Below are 25,275 nucleotides of genomic sequence, written 5' to 3' on the forward strand. Positions count from 1 at the left end.
ACAGAGGGCCCTATTTGTTGGCCTGACCCTGCCCATAGGGAAGTCTGCTGCCTCACTGGGGCCAGGGTCAGGGACATTGCCAGAAAGCTTCCCAACGTGGTTCGCCCCTCTCTTTTGATAGTCCAGGCTGGCAGTGATAATATTAAAGAGAGAAGCCTGAAGGCTATCAAACGGGACTTTAGGGGACTGGGACAGGTAGTGGATGGAGCGGGAGTACAGGTGGTGTTTTCATCCATCCCTATGGTGGCACGGAGGGGTACAGAGAGGGCACGGAAAGCCCACCTGATAAACACATGGCTCAGAGGCTGGTGCCAACACAGAAATTTTATTTTTTTTTTTAATAAAAAATTGATGGCTGCAGACAGATCCCGATTATCTCTAAGGGGAAAACAGATCCTAGCCCGGAGCTGGCAGGGCTCATTGAGAGGGCTTTAAACTAGGTTAGAATGGGGACGGGGCTGAAGCAAGGCTTGTTAGAGCCAGGGGAAACAATGTCAAGGCTGGGAGAGAAGGCAATGGCCCAACTCAAGTGCATCTACACTAATGCATGCAGCATGGGTAACAAACGAGGAGCTGGAACCATCGTGCAGCAGGCAGGCTATGACTTAGTTGCCATCACGGAAGGATGGTGGGACCACTCTCATGACTGGAGTGCCGCAATGTCTGGCTATAGGCTTTTCAGAAGGGACAGGCAGCACAGAAGGGGTGGTGGTGTGGCTCTCTATATCAGAGAGTGTTTTGGTGATGTGGAACTTGAGGCTGAGAATGATAAGGTTGAGTCCCTATGGATTGGGATCGGCGGGAAGGCCAGCAGGGCAAGCATCCTGATGGGGTTCTGTTATAGACCGCCAAACCAGGATGAGGAGACTGATGAGGAGTTCTACAGGCAGCTGATAAAAGTTGCGAAATCATCAGCGCTTGTTCTCGTGGGGGACTTCAACTTCCCAGACATATCCTGAAAACACAACACAGCCCAGAGGAAGCAGTCTAGCAGGTTTCTGGAGAGCGTGGAAGATAGCTTCCTGACACAGCTGGTTAGTGAGCACACCAGGGGAGGTGCCCCACTAGACCTGCTGTTCCTCTTCATTGCCCAGCTCCAGGTGGAAGGAGTGCCTACAGGGGGCTGTCATGGGCACAAGTAGGCGGTAGACAGGATCATTCCCATGGGGATTCCTGACAGGCACCAACAACCATGATGTGAAGAGGGACATTCCTGACAGGCATAAAGGGCCCTGAGGGGGACTGGGACATTCCTGACAGGCTCCAGAGGCCCACGTAGGCGTCCAGATGGGCCTTGAGTATCTCCAGAGAAGGAGACCCCACAACCTCCCTGGGCAGCCTGGCCCAGTGCTCTGTCACCCTCACCCAGAAGTTCTCTCGCATGTTGGGGCGGAACTTCCTGTGCTCTATCTTGTGACCACTACCCCTTCTCCTATCCCCGCCAATCACTGAAAAGAGGTTGGCCAAATCCCTCTGCGTCCCACACCTCAGGTATTTATACACATTGATGAGATCCCCTCTCAGTCTTGTTTTCTCCAGGCTGAACAGACCCAGGGCTCTCAGCTTCTCCTCACGGGGAAGACGCTGCAGGCCCTGTATCATCTTTGTGGCCCTCCACTGGACTCTTTCCAGGAGCTCCCTGTCTTTTTTGTAGCGGGGAGCCCAGATGATGTGGGCATGATGCGGACACTGTTTGATTTGCATGTCATGGAAGAACTGCCTGTGTTCTGCAGTGTATGACTGCAAAGAGGAAGGACCCTGGGCTTTTAGAGCACTGGGACATTTACAGCTCTTTTGGTATGACTGTTACAGAACACCTCTCAAGTGTTTGCCCATATTGTGTAGGGTGTGGAAAAGGCTCAGAACCAGCAGAGAGAGGAAGATTGCCACAGCCATTGATTTGCGGAAATCAGACTCTGTAACCTCGGAGTAGTTATAAAGCAGGTACGTTTATTTGGCATTGCGCACACACGCCAGGCACAAGGGGGATAACTCCACCTAGCTTGCGCACCAAGGGTTACTGGCAGTGTGCTTGTGTTAGTGGGATACATACATAGTCATTTCATTTCCCATGGTTCTCTTGAATATTTGTCAGGTCTCCGAAGAGTCATTAACGCAGGTTCCCGCCCCTATACGCATGCATACTGGAGTCCTTGGATGGTCGTCTGGCATACTCTGGTGGTCTCTTGATGAAGGCCAGAAGTCTTCCTCACTGCTAAACTCCTGACCTTTCCTGTCTTTAACAGACTTCAGCAGCCAAGCCAGTTTTTGCTGGTTCCGTTATCTATGCATACAGTCTTTTATGCCCTTGTCTTTGGGTTGTTAATTGTGGTAGCTAAGACCTACAGAATCACCATTCTTTATCTTGTTCCCTGTCTCAAGTCCCCCCTTTTCTTTATCCTAAGGCAAATTCTTTTGCTTACAGCACTCACTGATTCAAAGTTTTCATAAAATTCTTACCACTTTCTACATGGTGCTTGATTTGGTTACACTTTCAGGTTTCATAATCATCTAGTCCTTTTATACAGCACCAAATGCACACTGTACTAATAAACAGGTTAAGAATACTAGTAAAAGTGAGATCAATATTCCTATAAACAATTGCTTAAGCCAAGAAAAGTTGGGTAACCAAGAGATCATTTTGTTTCATAGTTCTTGAAAACCCCATGAGGTGTCATCTTGAACTACCTTATATAAGATCTCAGTCTTTTCCAAACTTTTTTTTTAACCTTTTTTTTTTTTTTTTTTTTTTTTTTTGAGATCAGTCTCAATTTGTCCTGCCTCATTTACATACATACAGCAGTACAGCAACTAATATTTCTTAAAGTGCATCCTCCCTCTTGGGAGACTAATAAAAGGTCTAGTGCCTAAAACGTTCTAATTGGTGTTATAAATGAAGTCTCAACTCAATCTGAATTCAGTAATATTTATAAAAGACAAGTAAACGGCACTGGGTGTACGGGGAGTCTGTGCACTACCAACACGCACACATGAACATCGAACATTGTAAATATACAGAACATTGCTTTTACATACTAAACCCGAGTACACCCATACATATGTACAATCAGAAAAGGCAACAAACAATCCTTTAAGTCTATTACTATCGATGTCCATGACTGGGGGAGCACAGCTGGCCTGGTTGAAGTGCTCCCGTATCTTCCATGACTTATAACAGTCTCCATTTTCCATTCCTTTTCTTGATTACAAGCACCGGAGAATTCCAGGGCTAGTCGTGGGAACAATATTGAAACATGGGATTAGAAATCAGAGAGCGATTGATTAAGAATGAATATGTAGGCAACACATTGCTTAATACGTGCTACATTTGCGATGTGCCTGTGCTGCACTTAGGCCTCCAGATAACAGGAGCCCCTGGGACCCCAAGAACCAGATCAAACCAACCTTATGGTTCGGACTGTGACCAAGGGCTCAGAGAGCATGTACAAGGAGATGAGGTGAAAAGTTCAACCCTGATGATGACATCTTACTTCATCCTCACGACCCTCAGCGCCCAGCACCAGAAGACACCACGCAAGCACAGAGGGGAGGAGTTTATGGAAATGACTTGTTGGAGCTAATTTTAATACTAAGCGGGGACAGGTTATGAATATGTATAGGCATACTGGGAAACCTCTTGCATATGTAAATCTTTACTGCATATAACCAAAGCGAGTTGCCATGTTAGGGGCGCACAACTTTGTGGGACTACCACCCGTGCTGCCCAGTGCTGAATAAACATACCTACTTTATGATCTTACTGATTGTGGAGTCAGTTTCCGCAAATCAATATGTTGTGCTTTAAGTTGTTAAGCAACTCGGCCTTCAGGTCTCATGCATCCCAGTCTTCCCGGATTGAAGGGAAACAGATCCGGCTCCCTTTCAAGGCCAATAGGGCCTGGATCAAAAGGCACGTCCAGGTCACCAGAGGGTGTAACAGCAAAGTCATGGCAGTAGCGGTGGGGGAGCCGATGGTGTAGCAGAAGGATCTTGCCCTAGAGAGGGCAAGGCGTCTCCTGAATCACCCTTCTTTGTTCCCTCTAAACTCTTTACATTCCTGATGGCCTCATCGTTAAGAGTCTGATGTAATCATCAACCACGTGGCTTGCTGACCCCCATGGCCACACTCCCACATCTCCCCCTTCTTTATTAATATCAACCATCTTCTCGACACAAATTATTACTCCATATATCACATTGATTTGTTCTAGTTGCTTGCCCAAAACTATATGTTGTTGTTGTTGCAAAGATTGGTTTCCTACTTGGGTTAGATCTTCTCCTTTTGTATGGCATTTGGTAAGGACTGCCATAGAATATCTCTAAGGGTCTTAGTTTTACCAATACATATTGGTTTCTTGACAGATTTTAGCAATCTGTTGTTTTATCAAATGATTCATTTTCTTCCACTTGCCTGTGGCCCATACGGAGTGTGTTGTTGCCAGTCAATCCCCAGCACTTCGCTGACTTGTTGGGTCAGTTCTGAACTGAAGGGTGGTCCCCTGTCAGATGACATTACTGGGGGTACACCAAATCTCGGAATAATGTAATTCAACAATATTTTGGACACTTCTCTGGCTTTGTTAGTTCTACATTGGAATGCTCCTGGCCATCTGGAAAAGGTGTCTGTTAGTACCAATAGGCATCTAAACCCCCCTTTTCTTGGGAGTTCTAAGAAACCAATTTGCCGCTCTTTCCCAGGAATATTTCCCTTCCCTATTGTTCCCATTTGGGGGTTGATTCCTGTCTGTGGATTCTTTTTAAGACATATGACACCTTGTTTCAATACTTGTCTGACAAATGAGGACCAATCCATTTTCTACTTAAAAACTGTTATAATATTTCAGCTCCCCAGCATGCTTTACTATGTTCTTCAATAACCATCTAATACCATATGGTATCACAACTCTCCCATTATTTATTTGTGTTAAACCTGTAGGTAACATTTTCCATTTACATCTTCAGTTAATTGCTTATAAATCTAGAGTATTCTACTTCATTTTCTAAGGCATTTGTTAATACCTCAGAAAATGCATTAGTTAATGCCTTTGATACCGGGAGAGAAGAAGCTTATTGGATCAGCTCCTCAGCTAAATGCTCCCTGATGCTGTGGCAGCCAAGCTGTCAGCATCTCGTGCCCGCCTGTCCTGACCAAGAGTGACACAGACACTCACACACAAAGCACTGTTCAAATAAGCAATGTATTGGTATTTTTGCAGAGGTCAAAGCTTCGGTGGTGAATGGACGCTTCCCGAGAGGCTGGGTGGTCACTGTCCAGCTGGTAACAAAGCCTCTGCTTTCAGCCTCCCGCAAGGGTGGTTTTGCTGTGGAGAGAACACGGAGGAGCAATTCCCACTGCCAACTGAGCAGCATCTTCTCCATGTCCAGCATGCTCAGCTCCGAGGCATGTGGCAAGCAGGATGTCCGTCAGGCATCTTCATAGCCGCCACAATCATTGCTGGCTTTGGGGCTGGGAATCCCTCCTGTGCATGCTTCCCGAGGGGATGGTGGTCAGGAGGTGCGTGACAGCTGTCTTCAAGGCATGGGTGGCAAAGTTGGCGCCTAAGAGGATACAGACACAGAGCTGCAGATGTCCGACGTGGAAGATGTTGTGCCGAGCTTGCCTACGCGTGTCCTGAAGAACTGCATGTCTGGCACAGCGCAGCTCTGTGGCCACCTCGTGCTGCTGCTAACAAAGCGCTCTGCCTACTCAAAGCTCATGAAGGGGTCTGAGTTGTCTTGCTGTACCCCAAGCATCATCTCGATGGAGCGTGAGCTTGCAGAAGCGGGTAGAGGGCAGCACCGTTAGCTGGAGTTAGGATGACTGAGGCGCAGCCACCCAGGCTTCTGTCACCAGTTCCTGGAACCACTTTGCTGTCTTCAGTATGTTAAACAGACAAGGGGAAGCTCCCACTGTCCCAAAATAAGGAGGATCCAAGCCCAGTTGGTATCAGGAGTGGTTGGTGTCAAGCCTCTGGAGCTGCATGAGGTCCGTCTCTCCACAGCATGCTAGCAGTTCATCACTGGCGATCAGCACGGCGCCTTCGCCGTGCACGATGTTTTCTTTCATGTCCGTAGGTTATCAGTCTTCTGAGCCGATCTCGCACCACCTCGAACTTCTGCAGTGCATCAGCTCTGGCATATGGGTTCTGCTTCAGGTACTGGAAGAGGTTGATTGGCTCAGAATTTTGGAAGGATGGTGGCAGGACAATCACATCGGGCACCATCTCATTGCCAAAGAAGAAGTGGTCAAGGCGCTTCTCCATCACACAGCCACGCAGGCACCGCATTACATCATCCAGCCGACGCAGAAAATCCATCTTCTGCCACATTTCCATGGGGATGTTAGTCAGGTGGTGCATGACAATAGTCTTGATGACATAGGTGGGAAAGATTGTGCCCTCCACCAAATGGGCACAGACCTGCATGCACTTGAGGTGCATGCTGTTGAACACGTCTTCTCTGGCCACGTGCTGGAAGAACTTCCTTTCTGCAACTGAACAGCTCTGTGGCCATGTTGTGCTGGGGATGGAGGTGTCCTTTCTCATCTGGCTGCTCAGGAAGATATCTGAATCCTCTTGCTGCACCCCAAATACTATTTCAATTGTGAGTCTTCTCCTGGCAGCACCTGTCAGCTGGAACTTGCACGTGCGGGTGGAAGGCAGCACTTCTACATTGTAAACCTGCGACTGAGGCATAAGCACCCAGGCTGTTTTCACAAAGTTCTGGAACCACCTTGCAGTCTTCTCCGCATCTAGGTAGGAGTCGGTGCAGAGGGTGTCTAGGAGGCTCGGCTCCTGCTTTTTCAGCTCCTCCTCAGAATGGTGGAGGAAGCACAGCATGTCCCCAAAGTCCTGCTCCCTCTCGCACGTGCACTCCAGCTCCACACGGATAGAGGACTTCCTCGCCAGCAGATCCTCTTCATTGCCCAGCTCCAGGTGGAAGGAGTGCCCACGGGGGGCCGTCATGGGCACAAGTAGACGGTAGACAGGATCCTTCATATGGGGATTCCAACCTTCAAAGGAACCGCCCACTCCGATGGCTCGCTGCAGATTTGGGAAGAAACTTCTTAGGACGACTGAGTCAAAGATATGCAGGAGGTCTCCCACAATCTCCTCCACCAGTGCGCATCTGACGGTCGGATCCGGGAATGGCCAGTAGACGCGCTCAGCTATAAATCTGGGCAGATCGCTTGCATCATTGGGGAGTGGTGGTACTCTCACTTCCTCCTCTTCTTCACTGCTGGAGCTCTCGTCATCACTGTCATGTTCTGGGAGATCTCTAAGGAGCAGCCACAAGTTCCAAATAAACAGGAGAGCAACAACAACACCAGCCCAGAACTGCCAGTACTGTGTGGCAGATAAGAGCAGGGCTCCCATATGCATCGAGGTCTGCTGCTTCTCTAGCGCCTCAATTTCCAACAGGAGCTGTGCCATGCGTTGTTGCATCTCCTCCGCATACTGCCGCATGCGCTCATTCGTAGCCTCATCCAATTCATCCCCGACTTCCACTGGGCTCTCGACTAAGCCCAAGAACGCCAGGAAATTGAAAGTTGCCGAAACCATGGTCTGAAAGAGAGAGAAGCACGTCAGTGGGGCTGGGTGGGAGCTGGATGGCGGCTGAGGGAGCTGCGGCAGGAGCCACAGGCCCCTGGGGTCAGGTAGGAGAGGGGGCGAGGGAGCTGGGAGGCAGCAGGGACTGTGGGCAGTGCCAGCGGGGACAGCCACGAGCCCTGCCCTGGCCCAACCCAGTCTTCCCCCTGCTGCTGCACTCACCGATGGCTCAGGCCAAAGTGAAGCAGCGCTGCCCGCGGCTGCCTTTAAAGCCTCCCCCCCATTGTGACACGTCCTCTGTGATGTCACCTGCGCCCACACCGCATCACAGGACCCCCGCCCCGCCCTCGGTGCCCACCGCACGTCCCACATGCTATAATACTCAATTTGGAAACCAGGCGCAGCAGAGTTGAGATTAAAGCAATCAGCATTATGACAAGTGAGTATTAAGCCGGTCTAGTACTTATACCAATTTTAGTTTAACACACTCTGGTCAGATCTGCCATTATCTCAACCTTTCAGGCCCCATGTTGGGCACCAAAAAGACTGTCGTGGTTTAACCCGGCCGGCAGCTAAACACCACGCAGCTGTTCGCTCACCCTCCCCGTCCCTCTCTGGGACGGGGGAGAGAAATGGAAAGTGAAGCCCGTGAGTTGAGATAAAGACAGTTTAATAAGACAGGAAAATAATAACAACAACAACAATAATAATAATAATAATAATACAATGATAACAATAGTACTAACACTAATAATATGTACAAACAAGTGATGCACAATGCAATTGCTCACCACCTGCTGACCAATGCTCAGCCTAACCCCAAGCAGTCCGGCCCCCTCCCCCGGCTAGCCACCCCTGGTGACCTCTTGGGTCACCTGTCCTGGGTCTGTCCCCTCCCAGCTCTTACTGCACCCCCAGCCTGCCCGTTGGCAGGACAGAGGAAGAAGCTGAGATGTCCTTGGCTTAGTATAAGCACTGCTCTGCAACAATTAAAACATCGGGGTGTTATCAGCACTCTTCTCATCCTAAGCCAAAACACAGCATTCCACCAGCTACCAGGAAGAAAATTAATTCTGTTCTAACTGAAACCAGGACATGGGGCCACAGTCAGAAATGTGTGGTTTGCCAGACAGCGAGGGAGCTGCGGGCTCGTCCACAGATCCTTCTGCTACACCATCGGCTCCCCCACCGCTACTGCCATTACTTTGCTGTTACACCCTCTGGTGACCTGACGTGCCTTTTGATCCAGGCCCTATTGGCCTTGAAAGGGAGCTGGAATTGTTTCCCTTCAATCCGGGAAGACTGGGATGCATGAGACATGAAGGCCGAGTTGCTTAACAACTTAAAGCACAACATATTGTTCCCACAACTAGCCCTGGAATTCTCCAGTGTTTGTAATCAAGAAAAGCAATAGAAAATAGAGACTGTTGTAAGTCATGGAAGATATGGGGGCACTTCAACCAGACCAACTGTGCTCTCCCAGTCATGGACATCGATAGTAATAGACTTAAAGGATTGTTTGTTGCCTTTTCTGATTGTACATATGTATGGGTGTACTCGGGTTTAGTATGTAAAAGCAATGTTCTGTATATTTACAATGTTCGATGTTCATGTGTGCGTGTTGGTAGTGCACAGACTCCCCGTACACCCAGTGCCGTTTACTTGTCTTTTATAAATATTACTAAATTCAGATTGAGGTGAGACTTCATTTATAACACCAATAAGAACGTTTTAGGCACTAGACCTTTTATTAGTCTCCCAAGAGGGAGGATGCACTTTAAGAAATATTAGTTGCTGTATTGCTGTATGTACGTGAATGAGGCAGGACAAATTGAGACTGATCTCAAAAAAAAAAAAAAAAAAAAAAAAAAAAAAAAGTTAAAAAAAAGTTTGGAAAAGACCGAGATCTTATATAAGGTAGTTCAAGATGACACCTCATGGGGTTTTCAAGAACTATGAAACAAAATGATCTCTTGGTTACCCAACTTTTCTTGGCTTAAGCAATTGTTTATAGGAATATTGATCTCACTTTTACTAGTATTCTTAACCTGTTTATTAGTACAGTGTGCATTTGGTGCTGTATAAAAGGACTAGATGATTATGAAACCTGAAAGTGTAACCAAATCAAGCACCATGTAGAAAGTGGTAAGAATTTTATGAAAACTTTGAATCAGTGAGTGCTGTAAGCAAAAGAATTTGCCTTAGGATAAAGAAAAGGGGGGACTTGAGACAGGGAACAAGATAAAGAATGGTGATTCTGTAGGTCTTAGCTACCACAATTAACAACCCAAAGACAAGGGCATAAAAGACTGTATGCATAGATAATGGAACCAGCAAAAACTGGCTTGGCTGCTGAAGTCTGTTAAAGACAGGAAAGGTCAGAAGTTTAGCAGTGAGGAAGACTTCTGGCCTTCATCAAGAGACCACCAGAGTATGCCGGACGACCATCCAAGGACTCCAGTATGCATGCGTATAGGGGCGGGAACCTGCGTTAATGACTCTTCGGAGACCTGACAAATATGCAAGAGAACCATGGGAAATGAAATGACTATGTATTTATCCCACTAACACAAGCACACTGCCAGTAACCCTTGGTGCGCAAGCTAGGTGGAGTTATCCCCCTTGTGCCTGGCGTGTGTGCGCAATGCCAAATAAACGTACCTGCTTTATAACTACTCCGAGGTTATAGAGTCTGATTTCCGCAAATCAATGGCTGTGGCAATCTTCCTCTCTCTGCTGGTTCTGAGCCTTTTCCACACCCTACACAATATGGGCAAACACTTGAGAGGTCTTCTGTAACTGTCATACCAAGAGAGCTGTAAATGTCCCAGTGCTCTAAAAGCCCAGGGTCCTTCCTCTTTGCAGTCATACACTGCAGAACACAGGCAGTTCTTCCATGGTGTGCAAATCAAAGGGTGTCCACATCATGTAGTCTAGGTATGGTAGGGCTTTCTTTCCACCCCTGGGGCAGTCGATTCCCGGTGTATTAGATACCCCTCGAAGTAAGAGCAAACTGGCCTGCACTCTGCTGCCAAAGGGATGGAGAAAAATGCATTAGCTATATCAATTAGCTATATCAATTAGCTATATCAATTGCAGCGTACCACTTGGCTGCCTTTGATTCCAGTTCATACTGGAGTTCTAGCATGTCTGGCACTGCAGCACTCAGCAGTGGCATGACTTTATTCAGGCCACGATAGTCCACTCACCATTAGACTTTCGCACTGGCCATATGGGACTACGAAAGGGTGAGTGAATCTTGCTGATCATCCCGTGGCTCTCCAGTTGATGAATTAGCTTATGGATGAGAATGGGGGGTCTCGGTTGGTGCCATATTGCTGCCGGTGCACAGCTGTGGTGGCAATTGGCACCTGCTGTTCTTTGACGCTCAGCAACCCAACAGAAGGGTCCTCCCAGAGACTGGGCAACGTAGACAACTGGTTAATGTCCTGTGTCTCTAAGGCAGCTATGCCAAAAGCCCACCGGTACCATTTTGGGTCCTTGAAATATCCTCTCCTGAGATAGTCTACACCAAGGATGCATGGAGCATCCGGGCCTGTCACAATACGCTGCTTTTGCCACTTTTTTCCAGTTAGACTCACTTCATCCTCCAGTACAGTTAACTGCTGGGATCCCCCTGTCACCCCATAAATACGGAAGGGTTCTGCCCCTATATAGTTTGGCTGCGGCCTCTGGGGTCTGTCAGGAATGTCCCGCCCCCCCCCCAAAGGCCGCTGGGGTCTGTCAGGAACATCCCTGTCCACCTCAGGGCCCTTGGTGCCTGTCAGGAATGTCCCTGCTCCCCTCAGGGCCATGCTGCAGTCTGGCCTGAGCCATCCGTGAGGCGAGTGCAGCAGCAGGGGGAAGGCTGGGCAGCACAGGGCTGGGGCACAAAAGCTGCCCCCCGAGGCCTTGCTAAGCCTGCAGCCAGGGCCCAGCCGCTCAGGGCAGGGCTCGTGGCTGTCACCACCAGTCCTGGCCACAGTCCCTGCTGCCAGGGACCCTTGCTGCCACCATCCCCTTGGAAATGTGGCACGGGACGGATTTTCTGCTTCGGCTGGATGATATCAGTTGGTACCTTCGCTGCTGTGTGGAAGAGAAATGTCTCAACCACTTCTTTGGCAACGAGATGGTGCCCGATGTGATTGTCCTGCCACCAGCCTTCCAGTTGTCTGGCCCGGTCAAGCTCTTCCAGCATCTGAAGCGGGACCCATATGCCAAAGCTGATGCACTGCAGAAGTTCGAGGTGGTGCGAGATCAGCTGAAAAGACTGCTGATCTACGGACATGACACAGACCTTCATGCACAGCGAGAGCGCTCTGCTGATGGCAGATGATGACCTGCTAGCACCCTGCGGGGAGCTGGACCCCATGCAGCTCCAGAGGCTGCTTCATGGACGCTTGATGCAGAGACTCCTCATACCAAGTGGGCTTGGTTCTTGGTCTGTCCATTTCACTGGGAGCTTGGCCTTTGCAAAGATTCCAATAAATGTCTTGCTTGAACAAACACTTTGTCTGTGAGTGTCCTCCTCGAGCCACTGGGGCCTGTCAGGAACGTTCCTCGTCCCTTCAGCGCCGTTGGGGCCTGTCAGGAATGTTCCCTCTCCCGTTAGGGCCGTTGGGACCTGTCAGGAACTTTCCGGCACCGCTCAGGACTGTTGGGGCCATTGCTCCCCCCTGTCCCTCTGTTGGGACCACTACTCCCCCCATCAGGGCTGCTCCCCCAGCCCCTCTCCAGCACTGGCATCCCCCAGTGTCACTGCCTGGCCCTGGACGGCAGTGCCTCAGCTCTTGCCAGGGATTTTTCAGGATCAATCCGTGTTAACCAAGCAACAGAAAGCTGGAGGTCTGGATGAGAGACAAGAACTGGTACTGGCCAGATCTGTGAAGACAATAATGCAGTCTGCACAGCCCTCTGCACCCCAACAATTAGCACCATGAATTTAGACTTTGCAAGTAATCCGCATCAAAGCACGTTTAGTACAGCAGTTGGCTTCCGCTCCAAGGGGTTTCAGCCAACCTGGCCATTTCTTGCCAGTGTCCACGAGGGCTGTGACTTGGCGTAGTGGGTTTACGTGGCAAGGTTTTAGTAGCAGGGGGCCTTAGGGGTGGCTTCTGGGAGAAGGATCTAGAAGCTGCCCCATGTTTGGTAAGGGCCCCACTGCTGACCTGAGCCGAGCCAATAAGCCGAGCCAACAACAGTGTTACTTTGCGCCTCTGTGAGAGCATATTTAAGACAGGGAAAAAAACGCTGTGCTACACAGCAGCTGGGAGAGTGAGAGGAGTGAGGAACAGCCTTGCAGGCGCCAAGGTCAGTGAAGAAGGAGGGGGAGAGGTGCTGCAGGCGCTGGAGCAGAAGTCCCCTGCGGCCCGTGGTGAGGCCCATGGTGAAGCAGGCTGTCCCCCTGCAGCCCATGGAGTGCCACGGTGGAGCAGGGTTCCTCGCTGCAGCCCGTGAAGGAGACCACGGTGGAGCAGGTGGCCCTGCACCGACGGAGGCTGTGGAAGACCCCTGCTGGAGCAGATTCCGGGCCAGACCTGTTGCCCGTGGAGAGGAGCCCACGCAGGAGCAGGTGACCTGGCAGGAGCTGCTGCCCGTGGGGGAGCCAGGTTGGAGCAGTTTTCTCCTGAGGGATGGACCCCGTGGTACGGACCCATATCTGGAGCAGTTCTGGAAGAGCTGCTGCCTGTGGGAAGCCCACGCCGGATCAGTTCATCAAGGACTGCATCCCATGGGAGGGACCCCACAGCACAGGGGACGGGAGTGACCGAAAAGGAGCGGCAGAGAAGAAGCGCTGTAGAGTGAGCATAACCCCCATTCCCCCGTTGCCCTGCGCTGCTTGGGGGGAAGAGGGGGAAGAGGGTGGATGGGGTGGGGGGAAGGTGCTTTTGTTGTTTGTTTTTTTTTCTTTGTTTCTCACTTCTCTAGCTTAGTAATAAGTAATAAATCTTACTATCTCCCTATGCAGAGTCTGTTTTACCCATTACAATAATTACTGCGTGATCTGCTTGTCCTTATCTCAAACTTTGAGCCCTTTTCATCGTATTTTCTCCCCGTTCCTCTTTGAGGAGGGGGAGTGAGAGAGCGGCTGTGGTGGAGCTCGCCTGCCCACTCGAGCGGAACCAGGACACTTGGACATGCATCATGGAGGACCTGGTGGGAGAACTCCTGTGTGTCTTCTGATTCCTCTTGATTACTTTCCTTCTGCTGCTGCATCCAGCTGTCAGGGTGGGCAGTGGTTTTCAAGGCTGGAGACCCCGCGAGGATGATGCTGCTCACCACCTGCTTGTGTCCTTGAAGCCTCCTGCTGGCCACTCCTTCCACCTGGACCTGGACACTGCAGGGAAGATGCCCACAAGGACCTTCTTGTGGAACTGCAGAGCAGCTTGTGGGAGAGGTGCTGTGCTTCTCGCACCACTCTGAGGATGAGCTCCAGCTGATGGATGCCTTCAGTAGAACCAGCCTCATTCAGGTGGTTTGGGCTGCAGCAAGGTGACTCAAACATCTTCCTCAGCAGCCAGAAGGCAGAGGCCAGCTTTACCCCCAGCACAAGCTGGCCACAGAGCTGCAGTGTGGCAGAGATGAGGTTCTTTGGGCACGTGGTCAGGCATCCCTGACATGACAGCTTCTCCATCAGATGTCTGCAACTCTGCACCCGTATCCTGGTGGTCACAGGTATTTCTACATATGCCTTCGAGACTCCTGTCATGTACCTCCTACCACGGCCTAGCTAGTACAGGAGACTGGATGATACCATGCAGTACCTGTGCTGCTGTATGGAGGAGAAATGCCTCAACCACTTCCTTTTAGGAAATGAGAACTTGCCAGAGGAGAAGTTTCGGTGCAGCAAGGTGACTCAGATGTCTTCCTGTGCGTTTGGTAGGTCAAGGCTGACTTTACTGGCTTTTACTTTTTTTTTTTTTTTTTTTTTTTTTTCCCTCTGATAGGGCTGTGCTTTTCAAGGAGTATTTGGTCATCTCATGATATCATATTCATCCTTCAAAAATTCTTAGGATTTTCAGCTGTATCTTTTGTTTGGGTTGTGTTTAGAATGAGATGTATCACCTAGATTATCTAGAACAAGCATATGGAGGCAGTCTGCCTATCTCTGTCCAGATATTTATCTCATAACCAATTTGGCAATATTTAGAAGCATTCTATTTATGTGGTGTTTCATTTCCCCTCTCTTTATGGCAGAAACCCGTAATCATCATAGCCCGGGACATCCCTCCCCTCCACAGCATATGCCAAGGCACACTGAATTCACCTCTACTTTAACTCTGAAATTACCTTCTCTCTCTGAAAAGGAGAACTGCACTGGTAACTCCTCCAGCTAAGAAATCTTGTTTGAACATAAGGGCTTTGCAGGTATACTTCATGTGGGTTCAGGTGTGGAAGGAAGAGACCACTCTTCTGCCAAGAGGCCAGACATAACGCGCAGAGGGTGTCAAGGAAATCTAGCCACATGGCGTCAGATCCCAAAAACTCTGCCGCAAACCCTGCCTGTGATCCAGTTGTAAGAGGGACGATCCCAGTCAGCTCCTGCTGGCTTTCAGAGTTGGTATAAACTTATCTGTGTATTTTGGGAGTCGAATGTTGATGGTATAAAGGAAAACAACAGTTTCCCCTGGTAGGTAGGGGACGTTTTCACGTCTTTCCTACTTTGCTGGCCTTAGCCACCTGTGCTTGTGACAGGGTGCTTGCATCACACTGACTGGGGCGAGGTGCACTCCCGAGATCCCAGCCCTCCAAAAATTTCAAATAATTTTCATAGCGCTCAAGGAGCTGACTCATCTCTCAGCATTGGCGTGGACAACTTGTTCTTCCTCTGGGTCTGCCATCTGGATCTCCCTTGTCTCGTAACGCTCTCTTGCCCACCAGAGGGCAGAAACAGGGCTGAAGTGGCTGACCATCAGCCCTGCCCTAACGATGCTGGTCTCTGCTAGGGCACCCAGCTCACCCCACGCAGAGAGGCCTGAGCAATACCAGAAGTGTAGCCCAGGAACCACGTCCCACCTGATTCCTTTCCTGCCCAGCTGGGAAGACTGGCCCTGCATTTGTAGGGCTTTACCTTTAACTGAGCAGCCAGAACTTGCGCTTAACTGACGGGACAATAGTTCGGTCAAACACACATCTTGTTTCACAATGTCAAGTAGGGTTAATACATTACAAGGTTCATTGACTTGATAACATTGATGGAGGGAAGGGAACAGCAGCCCATCTTGTTGCTTGATAGACAAGGAGGAAAATTCTGCTGTCTGGGACAGACAGCATGTGAAAGTCTCTGTGGTCTCTGCCCTTGTCGTTCCTTTTTTCTTCATTATATGTGTTTTCATGCACTTCAATACCGTGCCATATGCTGCTTTCAGGTTAGAAGCCTTGCAGTGAACTAGCCTCTAGCTGGAGCCAGAGATTTGTGTATTCCTCTGTGGTCCTGAAGCAGTCTAACAAGTGAGTGGCTAAAGATGCTCATGCCCCTCTCAAAGCATCAGTCTTCCGTGGCCTGTTCTTGGTCCCTGGCCTTGTTAAAAAACATGAGCCCACTGATAGTGGAGAGGAGGGAGAAACAGCCATTTCCAAATGCTTGAATATGTGCTACCCTAAATCACACCTACTGTGGGACAAAAGACATTAATTGCCTATAAACAACTGTCTTGAGTTTCTTTCCTTCTCTCCAGCAGCTGTTTCTTTTGTGTGGTTATCGCTTCTCTTGTGTTGCTGATGCAAAATGCAAGAAAGCAAGTAGAGCCATCAATCAGGCTACAAGTTGGGTCACTGCAAAGATTAGGGGTTAATCCATTAATCCATGGAAAGGGCAGGGCAGAGTGAAACACGCTTGTGGCGAGAAAGACCTGACTGTCCCAGCACAGGGAAGGAGTAGAGCATACACATGCAATACCAGGGACTTTGGGTCATCCCTTAGTCAGTGCCCCTGGAGGCGTGAATGGCAGGTCCCGAGGACAAGCCTGAACCAGATCAATGCCTCCAGAATTTGGCTAAGTGGCAGAGATGAATCCTGGCCTGAGTGTAGCCACTGCGGCTCAAAGCTCTCTCTGTGCAAAGCAGGATATGGAAATGTTCCTCACTGTGATAGACTGAGCTGTCCACAGCATCTGCAGCCTGTGGGCACTAGCCATCCCCACAGGATTAAGATCTGGCCAAACCATCACCCCAGAGGAGAATGTGTCCTCATATTTCTGCAGGATGCTATTGAAACCAATGGCTGATGACACTGAAGCTTTCCCAGTGAGTTTGGTAAACTCTGGGTGAGAGCTAGACACATGATAGGGAGCAGGTTTTGTAGAGTCATTTCATAAAGCCCTTAGTAGGAACTTCACTGATGCTAGAACTTAGGAAGCTCCTTTTCCATGCACTCTCCTCATCTTGATTTCTACCCTTGCTCTCTGGATGGGAGAATAGGTTTTGGTGGGTGTCAGAGATAGTGGGAAAGTCTCATGCTAGGGAATGGTGAGTGGGTTTATTTTTGCCACAGCTAGGCCTTTCTCCAGAAAATGCTGTGATCCCTGTAGTACCTATTCACATGCATCGCCTGCTCCGAGTTAAGAGTTAAAAGCTGCAAGAGGTGTTTGGCCACCTCAAGGCAGATCACAGAAAACACAGATCTAAAAACAGGGTGAGCGATTGAATGGATAAAGTCACATAGATCTCTCCTAGCCACATCAATCACAGCCTGTGTTTGCCAAGCAGATTAAAACGACATGTACACAAAACACTGGTAGGGAATGGTGGAAAATTTGCTATTTCCAAACACCATGCTTCCTGGAATCATGTGTGTTTCATGTAATAATTAATGGAAGCTGCTGTGCAAGTGTTATGACTCTGCATTGTTTAGATATTATTATGCAATAACATCGTTACAATAGCATTTTTATATATTAATATGCATTATTGAAATTACTACAATATTATTTCAATATTGTTTATGCAGGTTGAGGCTTCAACAAGCTGGCCATGGGAGCAGAGGAAGACAGAGACAACCCTGGCACGAAGGGGACTTGAATGTCTGAAGTCCCTTTTGATTTCCACCCTGCCGCCCCACCGCAGCCTTCCGAATTGTTGGCAGAATGAACTTGGGGCAGGATATAGCCCAGATGCTGGCAGCTGTGAGTTGACTTCAGCCATACAGATGAGTCTTACAGATATGACAGGACACGTCACAGAATCACAGAATTTCTAGGTTGGAAGAGACCTCAAGATCATCGAGTCCAACCTCTGACCTAACACTAACAGTCCCCACTAAACCATATCCCTAAGCTCTACATCTAAACGTCTTTTAAAGACCTCCAGGGATGGTGACTCCACCACTTCCCTGGGCAGCCTGTTCCAGTGCCTCACAACCCTTTCAGTGAAGAAGTTCTTCCTAACATCTAACCTAAAACTCCCCTGGCTCAACTTAAGCCCATTCCCCCTCGTCCTGTCACCAGGCACGTGGGAGAACAGGCCAACCCCCACCTCGCTACAGCCTCCTTTAAGGTACCTATAAAGAGCGATAAGGTCGCCCCTGAGCCTCCTCTTCTCCAGGCTGAACAAGCCCATCTCCCTCAGCCGCTCCTCACAGGACTTGTTCTCCAGGCCCCTCACCAGCTTCATCGCCCTTCTCTGCACCCGCTCAAGTACCTCGATGTCCTTCTTGTAGCGAGGGGCCCAAAACTGAACACAGTACTCGAGGTGCGGCCTCACCAGAGCTGAGTACAGGGGGACGATCACCTCCCTAGCCCTGCTGGTCACACCGTTCCTGATACAAGCCGGGATGCCGTTGGCCTTCTTGGCCACCTGAGCACACTGCTGGCTCATATTCAGCCGACTGTCCACCATCACTCCCAGGTCCTTCTCTGCCTGGCAGCTTTCCAACCATTCCTCTCCCAGCCTGTAGCTCTGCTTGGGGTTATTGCGCCCCAGGTGCAGGACCCGGCACTTGGCCTTGTTGAACTTCATGCAGTTGACCTTAGCCCATCGGTGCAGCCTATCCAGATCCTCCTGCAGAGCTTTCCTACCCTCAAGCAGATCGACACACGCACCTAACTTGGTGTCATCTGCGAACTTACTGAGGGTGCACTCGATGCCCTCGTCCAGATCATCGATGAAGATATTAAAGAGGACCGGCCCCAGCACCGAGCCCTGGGGGACGCCACTAGTGACTGGCCTCCAACTGGACTTGGCTCCATTCACCACGACTCGTTGGGCCCGGCTATCCAGCCAGTTTCTAACCCAACGAAGCGTGCGCCAGTCCAAGCCAAGAGCAGCCAGTTTCTTGAGGAGAATGCTGTGGGAGACGGTGTCAAAAGCCTTGCTGAAGTCAAGGTAGACCACATTCACAGCCTTTCCCTCATCCACCAAGCGTGTCACTTTGTCATAGTAGGAGATGTCATGGTGTCATAACTCTGTTTTTACTGATGAGTACGTTTTATTATGTCCTCAAACTATATAGTACCAAAATTCTCACTATGCAGAACAGCTTTGTCTTTGCTAAGTTATTTGTATACAAGATATGTTTTCCCCTAAGGGCTGGAAAGGCTCAGCTTCTCATACTAAATCCTTGTCTAATGCACTAAAGTGTTTTTGAACATTTCACATTTCTGTTCTCTTTGGCTTTATTTTCAAAAGCACAAAATCTCTGACTAGAAATAAACGACAACTTCGCAGTGCAGGGATACAGCATGTGGGCAAAAGAGTTACAGTGATATGAAAGGGAAATTCAAACGTCAACATGAAATCCATAGACACCTTTGAAAGGGCTTCCTGTTTTTCCAATCCTTAAGGGCCAGGCGGTTAGTTCATGCAGAGCTTGCTGAGAGCTTGCTTGCACGAGCAGGGCGGCTTGTGGCAGGGATGACATGTCTGCAAGCTGAGAGCAGGCTTCTTGCTTCAAATCACATGCCAGAAACACACAAGAGCTTCAAACACATGCCAGCTTCCAGAAGATGGGGCTGCCCTTCTTCTCAGCATCCCGCTGCCTGCGTCAGTGGATGTTTGCAGTGCAGAGGACTTGGGTACAGCCCTCATTTTTCACGTGATAGTCCTTCCCTGGGCTGCAGAGCGGCGTGCTGTGTTTGCATGTGTTGCTGCTTTGGAGCTGGGCTGAGCAAAGATGGTGGTGTCAGCCCAAAGAGAGATTAAGTGATTGTTGAGGAATTTCTTTATCTCCGTTCTGTGTAAATACAGATTAGAGAAAAAACATTTTTCTTACAGCTGCAAGTTGCTTCTGCAAACGTGAGGGAACACAGTGCTGGGCGATATTACACAGTCAGCTCTGCGTGTTTCTGCCAAGCAGGAGGTGGACTCCTAGTAGCACCCAGGCAAATGAGAGCAGCGTGTCCTGCTATGCTTGCAGCCATCTCCTCCATCGGCAATGCCTCGTGGGCCAGCTAGGTACGGCACCCGTGTGTCTGGGTTTCTGTTGGTCCCAGCTGGGCTTCAAACCAGCAATGATAATCTCCTCGCAGGGCAGGATTTGTCCCCTCTCATCTGCGATGCAATCTTAGCAGTTCTGGGCCGGTCTTGGTTTTATTCTCCTCTTAATTTTCCTGTTGTTTTGGCTTCGTAAAAAGTTCGAGGTGTTTGATGACAGAAGTGACGAGGACTTGGAAGAACCAGCGCTCAATGATGAACCGAATGCAGCCACTGTTATTGCAGAGCGCATCCAGGGGCAGCAGGTAATCCTGACCAACTACTGCCGGCTTGTGGAGGAAATGGTGCGCGGCTTTTGCCGTGCCTGTGACTGGGTCTTTAAGGACACTTTCTCTCCAGTGCTGCAGACACCCATTGGAGTGGGCAGTGCTTTTGAAGGCTGGAGTCCTCGTGAGGGTGATACGGTCTACCGCTGCCTTATTCCCATGACAGCTCCTCGTGGGCACTCCTTCCACGTGGAGCAGAACACCAAATGGAATCTGCCATCAAAGGTGTCTCGTATTCGCGTGAAGCTGGAGTGCACGTGCTGGAGGGAGCAGGAGTTTGGGAATATGCTGTGCTTCCTCCACAACACTGTGGAGGACCTGAGAAGAAATCAGGAACCCAGCCTCCTACAAACTATGTGCACTCGCTCCTACTTGGATGTGCGTAAAGTCTCCTCCTGGTTCCAGCAGCTGGCGAAATTATCCTGGAAATCTGTGCCTCATTCATCTTCATGGCTGGTTAAAGTACTGAAAACCAGACGCTCTTGCATGCTCCGTTTGATTGATGACACCGGATCAACCCTGTTCGTTGAGATGATGTTTGGGGTACGACAAGGTGATACGGACATTTTTCTGAGCAGCGATTACTCTGAGGCTCCCGTTACCCCGGACACAGTATGGCCACAGAGCTGCGCAGTGGCAGAGATGAAGTTCTTCCGGAACATAGCCGCGAATGCCCAGCAGGACAGTTTCCACCTCGGATGCATGCAGCTCTGTGCCCGTATCGCGCTGGGCAGTTATTTTACCAGCTATATGATGAAGACAGTCGTCATGCACCTGCTGAACACCATCCCTCTGGAAAGATGGCACAGGAGAGGAGCCAGGGGAGTTTTAGGTTAGATGTTAGGAAGAACTTCTTTACAGAAAGGGTTGTGAGGCATTGGAACAGGCTGCCCAGGGAAGTGGTGGAGTCACCATCCCTGGAAGTCTTCAAAAGACGCTTAGATGTAGAGCTTAGGGATATGGTTTAGTGGAGGGCTGTTAGCGTTAGGTTGGAGGTTGGACTCGATGACCTTGAGGTCTCTTCCAACCTAGAAAATTCTGTGATTCTGTGAGGGAGTTTTTGCAGCGCATGGATGACATCAGGGAGTACCTGCGCTCGCGCCTGAGGAAGAAGCGCCTGGACCACTTCTGGTTAGGAAACGAGCAAATGCCTGAGGAGTTCATCTTGCCTCCAGATTTCCAAACATCCAGACCACCCAACCTCTTCCAGGACTTAGCAAAGGACCCGGATCAATACACCCAGGCGCACACTGATTTCCGTGAGCTGAAATATAAGCTCATGAAAATGCTGAACTTTGGGAATTGAGAGAGGCCTTCATGCAGAGCAACCCGGGGCACTCTGCTGACAGCAGGCAATGACCTCCCACCACAGAAAGAAGAGGGGAGAACGCAGGACACAGAAAAAGACGGGGAAACTCCGTGCAGCAACCCACTGCCAAGTGTGGCAAGATCCCCGTATGGACAATCTACCAAGCGTAGTAACCACTGATGACTACGGTGGCTACAACCACAACTGCTTGCCACGTGCTGCAGAGCTGAGCATGCTGGACATGGAGAAGATGCTGCTCAGTTGGCAGTGGGAATTGCTCCTCCGTGTTCCCTCCACAGCACAACCACCCTTGCGGGAGGCACACCCCATGCAGCTGCTTGAAGCAGAGGCTTTGTTACCAGCTGGACAGTGACCATCTAGCTGTTGCACATTGTCCATTCACTCCGTGAGCTCGGCCTCTCCAAAACCCTAATATATTGCTTGCTTAAACAACTGCTTTGTGTGTGAGTGTCTGTATCACTCTTGGTCAGGACAGGCAGGCATGAGATGCTGACAGCTTGGCTGCTACAGCATTGGGGAGCATTTTGCTGAGGAGCTGATCCAATAAGCTTCTTCTCTCTCAACTCCCCCATGCTATGTCTGTGGCAGTCTTCCTCTCTCTGTTGGTTCTGATCTTTTTCCACACTCTGCACTATATGGGCAAACATTTGCAAGTTCTTCTGTAACTATCATATCAAGAGTGCTGTAAACGTCCCAGTGCTCTAAAAGCCCAGGGTCCTTCCTCTTTGCAGTCATACACTGCAGAACACAGGCAGTTCTTCCATGCTGTGCAAATCAAGGAGTGTCCACATCATGTAGTCTAGGTATGGTAGGGCTTTCTTTCCACCCCTGGGGCAGTCGATTCCCGGTGTATTAGACACCCCTCGAAGTAAGAGCAAACTGTGGCCTGCACTCTGCTGCCAAAGGGATGGAGAAAAATGCATTAGCTATATCAATTAGCTATATCAATTAGCTATATCAACTGCAGCGTACCACTTGGCTGCCTTTGATTCCAGTTCGTCCTGGAGTTCTAGCATGTCTGGCACTGCAGCACTCAGCAGTGGCATGACTTTATTCAGGCCACGATAGTCCACTCACCATTAGACTTTCGCACTGGCCATATGGGACTACGAAAGGGTGAGTGAATCTTGCTGATCATCCCGTGGCTCTCCAGTTGATGAATTAGCTTATGGATGAGAATGGGGGGTCTCGGTTGGTGCCATATTGCTGCCGGTGCACAGCTGTGGTGGCAATTGGCACCTGCTGTTCTTTGACGCTCAGCAACCCAACAGAAGGGTCCTCCCAGAGACTGGGCAACGTAGACAACTGGTTAATGTCCTGTGTCTCTAAGGCAGCTATGCCAAAAGCCCACCGGTACCATTTTGGGTCCTTGAAATATCCTCTCCTGAGATAGTCTACACCAAGGATGCATGGAGCATCCGGGCCTGTCACAATACGCTGCTTTTGCCACTTTTTTCCAGTTAGACTCACTTCATCCTCCAGTACAGTTAACTGCTGGGATCCCCCTGTCACCCCATAAATACGGAAGGGTTCTGCCCCTATATAGTTTGACAGCATTACAGTACGCTGCGGCCTCTGGGGTCTGTCAGGAATGTCCCAGCCCCCCCCCCAAAGGCCGCTGGGGCCTGTCAGGAACATCCCTGTCCACCTCAGGGCCCTTGGTGCCTGTCAGGAATGTCCCTGCTCCCCTCGGGGCCATGCTGCAGTCTGGCCTGAGCCATCCGTGAGGCGAGTGCAGCAGCAGGGGGAAGGCTGGGCAGCACAGGGCTGGGGCACAAAAGCTGCCCCCCGAGGCCTTGCTAAGCCTGCAGCCAGGGCCCAGCCGCTCAGGGCAGGGCTCGTGGCTGTCACCACCAGTCCTGGCCACAGTCCCTGCTGCCAGGGACCCTTGCTGCCACCATCCCCTTGGAAATGTGGCACGGGACGGATTTTCTGCTTCGGCTGGATGATATCAGTTGGTACCTTCGCTGCTGTGTGGAAGAGAAATGTCTCAACCACTTCTTTGGCAACGAGATGGTGCCCGATGTGATTGTCCTGCCACCAGCCTTCCAGTTGTCTGGCCTGGTCAAGCTCTTCCAGCATCTGAAGCGGGACCCATATGCCAAAGCTGATGCACTGCAGAAGTTCGAGGTGGTGCGAGATCAGCTGAAAAGACTGCTGATCTACGGACATAACACAGACCTTCATGCACAGCGAGAGCGCTCTGCTGATGGCAGATGATGACCTGCTAGCACCCTGCGGGGAGCTGGACCCCATGCAGCTCCAGAGGCTGCTTCATGGACGCTTGACGCAGATACTCCTCATACCAAGTGGGCTTGGTTCTTGGTCTGTCCATTTCACTGGGAGCTTGGCCTTTGCAAAGATTCCAATAAATGTCTTGCTTGAACAAACACTTTGTCTGTGAGTGTCCTCCTCGAGCCACTGGGGCCTGTCAGGAACGTTCCTCGTCCCTTCAGCGCCGTTGGGGCCTGTCAGGAATGTTCCCTCTCCCGTTAGGGCCGTTGGGACCTGTCAGGAACTTTCCGGCACCGCTCAGGACTGTTGGGGCCATTGCTCCCCCCTGTCCCTCTGTTGGGACCACTACTCCCCCCATCAGGGCTGCTCCCCCAGCCCCTCTCCAGCACTGGCATCCCCCAGTGTCACTGCCTGGCCCTGGACGGCAGTGCCTCAGCTCTTGCCAGGGATTTTTCAGGATCAATCCGTGTTAACCAAGCAACAGAAAGCTGGAGGTCTGGATGAGAGACAAGAACTGGTACTGGCCAGATCTGTGAAGACAATAATGCAGTCTGCACAGCCCTCTGCACCCCAACAATTAGCACCATGAATTTAGACTTTGCAAGTAATCCGCATCAAAGCACGTTTAGTACAGCAGTTGGCTTCCGCTCCAAGGGGTTTCAGCCAACCTGGCCATTTCTTGCCAGTGTCCACGAGGGCTGTGACTTGGCGTAGTGGGTTTACGTGGCAAGGTTTTAGTAGCAGGGGGCCTTAGGGGTGGCTTCTGAGAGAAGGATCTAGAAGCTGCCCCATGTTTGGTAAGGGCCCCACTGCTGACCTGAGCCGAGCCAATAAGCCGAGCCAACAACAGTGTTACTTTGCGCCTCTGTGAGAGCATATTTAAGACAGGGAAAAAAACATAGCGCCACACAGCAGCTGGGAGAGTGAGAGGAGTGAGGAACAGCCTTGCAGGCGCCAAGGTCAGTGAAGAAGGAGGGGGAGAGGTGCTGCAGGCGCTGGAGCAGAAGTCCCCTGCGGCCTGTGGTGAGGCCCATGGTGAAGCAGGCTGTCCCCCTGCAGCCCATGGAGTGCCACGGTAGAGCAGGGTTCCTCGCTGCAGCCCGTGGAGGAGACCATGATGGAGCAGGTGGCCCTGCACCGACGGAGGCTGTGGAAGACCCCTGCTGGAGCAGATTCCGGGCCAGACCTGTTGCCCGTGGAGAGGAGCCCACACAGGAGCAGGTGATGGGGCAGGAGCTGCTGCCCGTGGGGGAGCCAGGTTGGAGCAGTTTTCTCCTGAGGGATGGACCCCGTGGTACGGACCCATATCTGGAGCAGTTCTGGAAGAGCTGCTGCCTGTGGGAAGCCCACGCCGGATCAGTTCATCAAGGACTGCATCCCATGGGAGGGACCCCACAGCACAGGGGACGGGAGTGACCGAGAAGGAGCGGCAGAGAAGAAGCGCTGTAGACTGACCATAACCCCC

The 25,275-nt window shown here is 50.4% G+C and overlaps 1 protein-coding gene and 1 long non-coding RNA gene across 2 annotated transcripts; one reads left to right on the forward strand and one right to left on the reverse strand.

Annotated features, from left to right (window-relative positions):
* Positions 1-1,482: 1,482 nt before the first annotated feature.
* Positions 1,483-3,752, forward strand: LOC311437538. The gene is made up of 2 exons (XR_014693538.1): positions 1,483-1,944; positions 3,355-3,752. It is a non-coding gene; the product is annotated as an uncharacterized lncRNA (long non-coding RNA).
* A 1,140-nt stretch (positions 3,753-4,892) lies between these two features.
* On the reverse strand, positions 4,893-8,636 carry LOC311437536 (inositol 1,4,5-trisphosphate receptor-interacting protein-like 1). Its single transcript, XM_084520911.1, has 2 exons — positions 8,345-8,636; positions 4,893-7,565 (listed from the first exon to the last, which is right to left on the reverse strand). The coding sequence occupies exon 2, from the start codon at positions 7,560-7,562 to the stop codon at positions 6,018-6,020; it is 1,545 nt and encodes a 514-aa protein (XP_084377037.1). The 5' UTR covers positions 7,563-7,565; positions 8,345-8,636; the 3' UTR covers positions 4,893-6,017.
* Between the last annotated feature and the right edge of the window lie 16,639 nt (positions 8,637-25,275).

The sequence above is a fragment of the Aythya ferina genome, assembly GCF_964211825.1.
Source record: "Aythya ferina genome assembly, chromosome: 5".
In the NCBI taxonomy this organism is placed as follows: Eukaryota; Metazoa; Chordata; class Aves; order Anseriformes; family Anatidae; genus Aythya; species Aythya ferina.